We start from the raw sequence: 8,437 nt of genomic DNA, 5'->3' as shown, positions 1-8,437 counted from the left end.
TGGACAAAAGGATGGACTGGTATCTCTGCCCAGGTCTGGGTACTATTTGATGCTGTTAGAATAGGCTCCTTGCAACCTTGAAATCACTTCACATGTGATACACCGTTCAACTCATCTTGCTGGCTTGTTTTTGCAAGACATTAAGTGTTTTTTGAGGTTGCCCTGTCATTTTTTTGTTACTTTTGGGCCATATTTTGTTCAGGAAATTTCACCTTTTGTAATCAGAACATATGTTTAATATGTCACTGTCCTCTGTACAAATATATTTTATAAATCTACTTTTCTTTCTACTTAGATGCACAGTTGACAGAGAGCCAGATTTAGCACAGGGGCACATCATTTAGAACTGCTAGGCAAAGCATAAGACAAGGCAAATAAAGACAGCTGGGGAAATGTGCAGTCAGACTGACAAGAGTTGTATACTATTTTTCATCTGTCAGAGTCAGCATGAAATTGTATCCTGTCTTTACCTTGTTTGGAATTGTATTATTCACCTAAGTGGGGGCCTGCACATGAAGAAAGAGTATAAAGCCTTGGAACATTGCCTGGCACACCCTTGAAGCCGACGGATGAATGGGAGATGACGTCATCCAATCCTGAAAATCCTTCCAACACAGTGGTGAAAATGGAAGACTCTACACATCATGCCCCTGCTCCTGAATTGGGTTCATGACATTGGCTTCCTTCGTCTGTTATGCAGCGTAAGACATCATTAAAGAAAGGGAAGTTATTTCTCGTATGTGATTTCTTACTGCCGTATCACTAAAGGAGGGGTATCGCCTTTTGATATCATATCTATATAGATTCGGGTTATGTAACACGCCGCAACTACAAAAGAACTCATTCCAATAAGGGAACCAACTCCCCCTCCTGGATACACCTTTATGATAGAGTTAACCAATAGGTGATGTCTTCATCAAAGTAATCAGAAGGACTTAAAGTTGTGCATGGCACATCAATTGACCCCAGTGGTTCACTCCCAAATGGCATATGAGGGGTCAAAGTTACCCCTTTTCACAACACTTTGAAAAAATGTGGATTGGAAATATAGGCACATGAAGTGTCACTTTATGCTGTTTCGAGTTTTCTGTTAATAAATATGATACAGTAATTTGTGATAATGTATACTTTACAGGTGGTCCTAGCGCTATATAAATGTACTTTCAGATGGTTAAAAATGAAAGATTTCAAACGTAAAAATGTGGGGTATTGTTTTAGACTACAGTATATTAAGGTCAGTGATTATGAATATGTTATTTTTGATCCTTTACTAGGGATCTGCCCCTCTATGGACCTCCATCAGGTGGTGAAACCTGACAAATTTCAGTTACAAATGGGAATATTTACTCTTTACACAATTAAACTTAAGCACAGAATTTAATATTTTGAATATTTAATGCATCTATTCTTGTTAATTATGTACTTTGTGATGGATGACTGGGGCCCTTACCTGGCCGGATGCCGATGTGATGGAAGGACTGGAGGAGAGAGCGAGCTCAGGACCTTATCTCCCCCAGGGCTGCTGTGACTCCACAGATTCCCGCAGGGCATGCTGGGAGTTGGAGTTTGCTGCAGCCCTGTTGGCTTCCATGGATGCTGCCAGGGGGAGCTGTGGGATCGACAGAGCTCTTCGTGGCAGGAATGCCGCAACACCAGGAAGTGCTACCGGAAGGAGATCACCAGACACTTGGAGCTCTTCCGAGTGCTTTGAAAAAGGAGTCAGCTACCACTACTCTGAGAGCCGGAGTCGGGAGGAAGGGGGACGAAGCTTGCAGGGAGAAGTGGAGGTGGACAGAGAGAGAGAGAAAAAAGAGAAGAAGAAAGAAAAAAGCATAACGAGGGACTGTGTTGTGCAGTTGGAAAAAGAGGGAAAGCATTTCCCATGTGAAAAAAATAAAAAAGTGTGTGCTAAACTCATGTCCTGTGTCTATCTGTGTCGGGTTTGGGCAGCTGGAGCACCCCCCTGGGGACCACAATGTCTACATTATGAAGTAAGTCGTTACATTTCTTGTAAACACCCCCAGGTGGGGTGGCTCAGATTAATTCAGACTTGTTCATTTTTTCATAGCAAATGTCATTAAATCAAAGCTTCACAATCGACTTGGTACCATGGCCTAAGCTAGGTTTCCTGTTTATGAACCTTTTATAATTGTGAGCGGTTTATTTCTGAATTTTGAAGCTGTTACATAGCATGTCTATGATGTGAGTTATTTTTATTGATAATTTATTATAGAATTATTGTTATAGTTCATCATTATTTTCTACAATTTACTTACTGCCATTGAAGTTTTGAATGGTCGAGAATTCCTTTATATTAGTGATTGTTTATGCTAACTAAATAGCCAACTGTTTGATTGTGGGAGGGTGGGCATTGATGATGTGACTTCCAGTTCCAACAAAATCACTTTCCGGTTTCGTGTTGATGATGTTGTCACTTCCGGTCCTGAGGGCATTACTTCCGGTTCTGGTCACCGATGACGTCACTTCCTGTCTCTGCCTTTAAAGCTGCCATATTCTCATCCTACAATCAGTTCCGTTTTGGACTCTGTTCTATTAACAACTCAACCATTTACCCATTTGCAACCAGGGCATAATATACGGGTGGCTGCCCCAAACGTTTTTTGATGTCTCTGGCTAGTTTGTATGACACATCATTTATACAATGGGATAAAAGGGTTGATCTTCTGTCCAGTCACTACCCTGGATTGCAGATACCTTAAAGGACTTCGGTCTTTTGTTTATTTTCCTATTCACTCTTCTGGTTAAAGAACATTTTTTGGCTACATTATTTTTGATTTCTGTTTTACATATTGGGATTAGACAATGGTTCTTTGAATTCCTGGTTATGACCTTCCATTCCTTTATGCTGGTCACTATTCAACACAACAGTCTAGCTCTTTGGTTATTATTATTGGATATAGTACATATATGACAGCCCTGCCAGGATGCAGGTGGTGCCGAACAAGCGTTGTGGCCACCAGACGAGAGCAGCTACTGATCAGGTGAGGCCAGTTATCTGCAGTCTCTCCTAACTCTCTCGTGCTAAGTAACTTCTCTTATCTCCCTAGCAGTCGTCTTCATGCAGGCTGATCTTTGCTCACTTCCTGTTATAATTCTGTACAATGATAAATTTTTGTACATATGTTTAAATCTTATTTTATTTTTTTTTTTATTATGGGTTTTTAGAAATACGGAATCTGCATTTTACATTTATTTTCTCCATATATTGTTTTCAGTTATTAATAATTATTTTGTGGTGTTTTTCCAACCATTTTGTGCTGCTGTCTTCATCATCAACAACAACGATTTATTTCTTGTAAAGCCCAAAATCACACAAGAAATGTGTCAATGGGCTTTAACAGACCCTGTTTTTTGACTGCCGTTCAGCTTTGGCTTCCCAACTGTTTCTCTGGTAAACAGTCTCAGAAGTTGCATGATTGACCTCGCCAGTGTGCTGCTACAGGAGTGCGTGTTAAAGGCACCACTGTAACAGTTAGTTGTTCTATTACAATTTCCAGATTTCTGACTTTTTCTTTAATTGTTCTTATAATTGATTCTTGGGTTTTGATTGGGAATTGTTCATCAGTAAGATTCATCCTTGGTTTCAACTTTCTGTTTGTTTACACTTCCTCTCCTGGTCATCCCTTTAACTTGCCAACAATAAAAATACCAGCCCTCTAGGTAGTATTTAAATAACCAGTGCTATGTGAGTCTAAGCCAAAGAATACAATTATTTTGAAGGCTGTGGAAGAAACGGGATACTTCTAGAGAGTCCTATTGTCAATTGGACAGCCGACTTCACTACATCTTTACATGAATCCTGCAGGTAGGTGGTCACCTGTGATCAATAAATGCATCTGTCTGCTGGCTGCTACAATATAGACACATATTGTGTCTACAGTATTTACTGTATATATATATATATATTCACGGCATTCGAAGTCTGTGTCACAATCTGATTGTATGGGTGGTTACCTACCAGGTAACGCTTGTGGTTGGCCAGCAATCTGCTAACATCCGCCACAGTGCCCTCAGTTTGTGAGGAGCAGATCATAGAATGGTTGAAATAGTTTACTGTCAAATAAATGCAAAGAGTACGCGACACGTGTTTCGCCCTCATTCTGGGGGCACCGTGGCGGATGTTAGCAGATTGCTGGCCAACCACAAGCGTTACCTGGTAGGTAACCACCCATACAATCAGATTGTGACACAGACTTCGAATGCCGTGAATGTAATTACCCCCGATCTATATGCTGTCAAATAAACGAACCACACGCCGTGGCGCAACGTTAGGGGCATCGCCTCTGGTGCTGACGTCCGAGGTTCGATTCCCGAGAGGGAGTGCAGTGGAGTGTGTACGCCTGATGAGCCCAGAATTAGGGCGAAACACGTGTCGCGTACTCTTTGCATTTATTTGACAGTAAACTATTTCAACCATATATATATATATATATATATATATAGGGAGGTCTTTGACTGAGGTACATGTTGGATACAAGTGACATTTAAAATCCAAAGAAAACTTGGGGTGCCAACTCAATCACCCCCTTTAATAACAAAACAACAAAAATGGCTCTTGAGATTGAAATAAAGAGGTACTCAATAGTACAAACATATAAAAATAAAACACACAAATCATAGCCTCTGGATCTGTGTAACTCCATCCTGCAGTAGGCTCAGGTCAACACAGAAATGCCTCCTTCCTAGAACAGCTGCCTTTATATGTTTCAGACCAGAAGAGTGGGGGTGTTTTGGAGCAACGAGGGCACAGTCGCCCTCAAGGGGAATCTTCTAGAAGCTGTGGAGGGAGGAAATAAAACTGTTTGCAACAGTGCCCCCTCTTGTCCCAAAGTGGTATCACATACCTGATCTAGGCCAACAAGGTGATCCACAGACGTGCATGTGCGACACCTAATTCTGTACATACAGTAAGCTGAACAATGTCAGTTGATGTGAATTCAGTAAAAATACATAATTCTTTATTAGTTATTTTACAGAAAAAAATTTTTAATTTATCAATAATGGCAATGATGCACTATTATTGTACTGTACAAAAACAAACAATTTCAACTTTTAACCAAGAGTACGGTCAGTATGTCAATCTTATGCTTAAAAATCCTATAGTTTTTGGTAATTATACGGTACCTCATGGCATTGGAAAATGCATAAAGGTGGCACAAATTTCCACCAGTAATTGACGATTGTGAGACACATGCCTTCTGTCCCTATCCCCTCCAGTGGCTAGAGAGCACAAGTCAGACACCTTCTCAGGGCAATAGTAACTGCAATCAGTGAGTTCTACCACTCGGCTATAAAGGCAGCTGCTGATTAAGCAGCTTCCTTGTGATGGAGTTTATTACATGGCTCTGCGTCCCCCCTCGCCATTCAGAGACATTGGTGAACAACAGCACAAAAATGTTGAATATAATGACAAAGAATGGACTATGTCTCAGCCTTAGTGACAATTGCTACATATTCATTTGTGTCAAAACTAGTTTCATTTTGTTTGTAAGTAAAAAATGTAAGTCACTATGTAAGAATTAATTAAAATTTAGTTGAAAATATAAATGTTGGGGTTTTATGCCGCTTAATTTTATTTGCAGAATTGCCAAGTCAAAATTATCAAAACTTTAGACCTGCTTCTATCGTCACATAGTCTTATTGTAAGTTATTGAAAAATATGCCATTTATTCCAGTGTTTAAGATGTCTGTGAATTTGAGACACGTAACAGTGATTTTCCTTTTTTTAATTGTGGGAATACTCTTAACAGTTTTTATCTGCTCTAGAAAGACTGAACATCACATTCATACAAATAAAAATGTATATTTTTCTCCCGAAATAATTTAAGTCAAATAGGCAGCCTCTCTTCTGTCTATCCATCCATTCAGTGGCCCAGATAACTTTGAGGAGTGAGCTGCTCACTTTGCTACCATGAGGTGTGACACATGGAAGACGTGTGAGAGGATTGTTCAGCTAAAAGACCTACCGGCCAATGGAACATTATCTTAATCATGCTGTTCTTAACACAGTCCTTCTGAGTGGAGGCATTGGACACGTTTCTCTGTTTCTCATTTTAATGATTTCGTCCAGTAAAAATAGACTGGCAGTACTTCTTGGCTATACTCCCGAAGAGATTGTGTCTGCCAAGGAGGATGATGATGATGATCTCTTGGGTTGGCCTTCTTTCAACTTAACTTTTACTCTTGGATTAGTTATGATGACGACAACAGGACACACCGATGTGTAAAGGACAGAGAAGAAGACTCGTATGTCTGAAATGATGGGCAACACTCTGACAGTGGACAGTGAATAAAGCCAGATGGCATTGTCGACCCCAAATATAAGAAAATAGAGAATGACTAAAGTAACCACTGCTCGTGAGGCTTTAGTTTCTGCTCGATTTCCTGAGTGCCTCTGGTCTGAACACCGCAGGATTTTCACTTTTTTGCTGTGTTGGTAGAGTAGCAGAAGGATATAGCAGCTCATGATTACCATCATGACAATGAAGGCAAAATCTTTAAAGAAAAGAGATAAACCTATTGAGATAAAAGTCATTGAATCGGGGTATGTGACAAAGCAATACTCATAATTAAATGTGTATGGGGGAACAGTGTTATTAATAAGTCTGGATGAGCAGAAGATAATGGGATGAACACTAGTTAGCATGGAGAAGACACAAAGACACACAAAAATGAGCTGCAGATACTTTGGAATTCTCATCTTGAGTGAGTCAAGCCTGGAGGTGGCAGGAGACAGCAGGACGGCTTGGTAGGTGCTCAGCAGGCAGGTAAGATTTATGGAGAGACTTCTGGAAACACGAAAGAAGAAGATGACCAGCTTGCAGCCAATATCATCAAAAAGATTTTTGCAGCCAAATGCAGTCAGCATCTGTGGGAAGCTACGAGAAAAGGCTAGCATCAGATTAGCCAGGCTCAGCTGGCACAAGATGATATCGGCTGGCATGAGCTTGCCTTCAGTCAGCCTAATGTGCAGAAAGGTGAAGAAGATGAGAAGGTTGGATGGGATGCTGATGACTGTCAACACAAGGAAACCAGTAGCCTTGACGATAGCTCGGGTGTCCATTGAAGTTCTTCTGACTAAGTGATCTAGAAGTGAGCAGACATTTATCATTACTCAGAGACATTTTCAATAATTCTGTGAAATATACTTAAAGGAACTATACAGTGGCACAAGAGGTCGCTGCTTCATCACAGCTCTAGAGACATGTGTTCAAACTTTAGCCTTGCCACTGTGTATGGGAGTACAAGTTAGGCTGACTGAAGAATGTGAGTTAGTCCTGCAGAGTGCATAAGTGCCCCTTATACTGGACAATGAATTTCCTTACAGTATGCAAGGGATGGCATGTTGGCATAGCAAATTAGCACCTTCACCACAAAAGACAGACCCAAGCTTAATTGTTGCCTAAATATTCTCCCTGATTTAACAAGTATGTTTGGCTTTTTACTGACTTAAGTTCTCAATAATTTTCCAAAAATTATCTACATTTGGGTAAGCGTGTGTGTGTGTGCCTGTTTACATGTGTATGTGTGTGGGTGTTCCCCATGATGGACTGGCACCCCATGATATGTTAATTTCTGTTTTGATCCCAATACCATCAAGTTGACCTTCACCTCCCCATCAACCCGTGGAGGAATAAACTGGTTGTGAAAACTGAAGGAAGAAGTCAAAAGACCCTTTAACATCACAATTAGGCCCAGTAGTTGTGAAACACAAAATCTATTGGAAATACTTCATTAAATTGTTGATATTGGTATTGGTATTCTGTATTGTTTCAAAACATAAATATTATGCCACTTCAGTTGTAATTTATTCAAGTAAATTGTGCACATTTTCGTGAAGTTACTACTTTATGAATTTGAAATATTATTGTAACATCATGACTATATGATCTAATTTAATTTTACACCATTCACTTTGTATTTTGCAAAATGCCTTTCTGTCAGTTTTAATGGATTGTAGGACTAGGATGTTTGACACCAAAGCTCGTATCCCTTTTGTGAAGCACATTGAATTGACACAGTGCTTCAAATTACGACATGACTGATAACGGCTGAAGCTCTGAATGTCACCGAAACATTGGGAACGTTTTGTGCTGTCCTGCACCACACAATGCATATATGCTGTGAGGTTTCTGAATTCTTTTGGGCACAATCCCCCGCAGCCCCCCATGCCCAAACAGGACGACACAGAAAAGTGCAATCGCCACATCTGTGGAGGGCTGTGTGTCTGTCACAGAGGCAACAGCAGGTTCGTAGCACCACAGCGTAGCGCAGCGAAAACAACAACTAGCTGATCACAGTCGCGCTATAAGTGCCTGTCAGCAATGGGTAATGCAAGGAACATTATAAATGCAGGGAACACTATTTCTTGGCCACTAACCTGGCCCCGACTTTGCCCGTTTGCAGAGTCTAAATA

The 8,437-nt window shown here is 40.5% G+C and overlaps 1 protein-coding gene across 1 annotated transcript; it reads right to left on the bottom strand.

The window, feature by feature from the left end:
- Positions 1 to 5,843: 5,843 nt before the first annotated feature.
- LOC127527149 (olfactory receptor class A-like protein 1) lies at positions 5,844 to 7,101 on the bottom strand. The gene has a single exon (XM_051924831.1). The coding sequence runs from the start codon at positions 7,082 to 7,084 to the stop codon at positions 6,119 to 6,121; it is 966 nt and encodes a 321-aa protein (XP_051780791.1). The 5' UTR covers positions 7,085 to 7,101; the 3' UTR covers positions 5,844 to 6,118.
- Between the last annotated feature and the right edge of the window lie 1,336 nt (positions 7,102 to 8,437).

The sequence above is a fragment of the Erpetoichthys calabaricus genome, chromosome 3 (assembly GCF_900747795.2).
Source record: "Erpetoichthys calabaricus chromosome 3, fErpCal1.3, whole genome shotgun sequence".
Lineage (NCBI taxonomy): Eukaryota > Metazoa > Chordata > Cladistia > Polypteriformes > Polypteridae > Erpetoichthys > Erpetoichthys calabaricus.
This window is presented reverse-complemented; position numbering and strand designations above follow the sequence as displayed.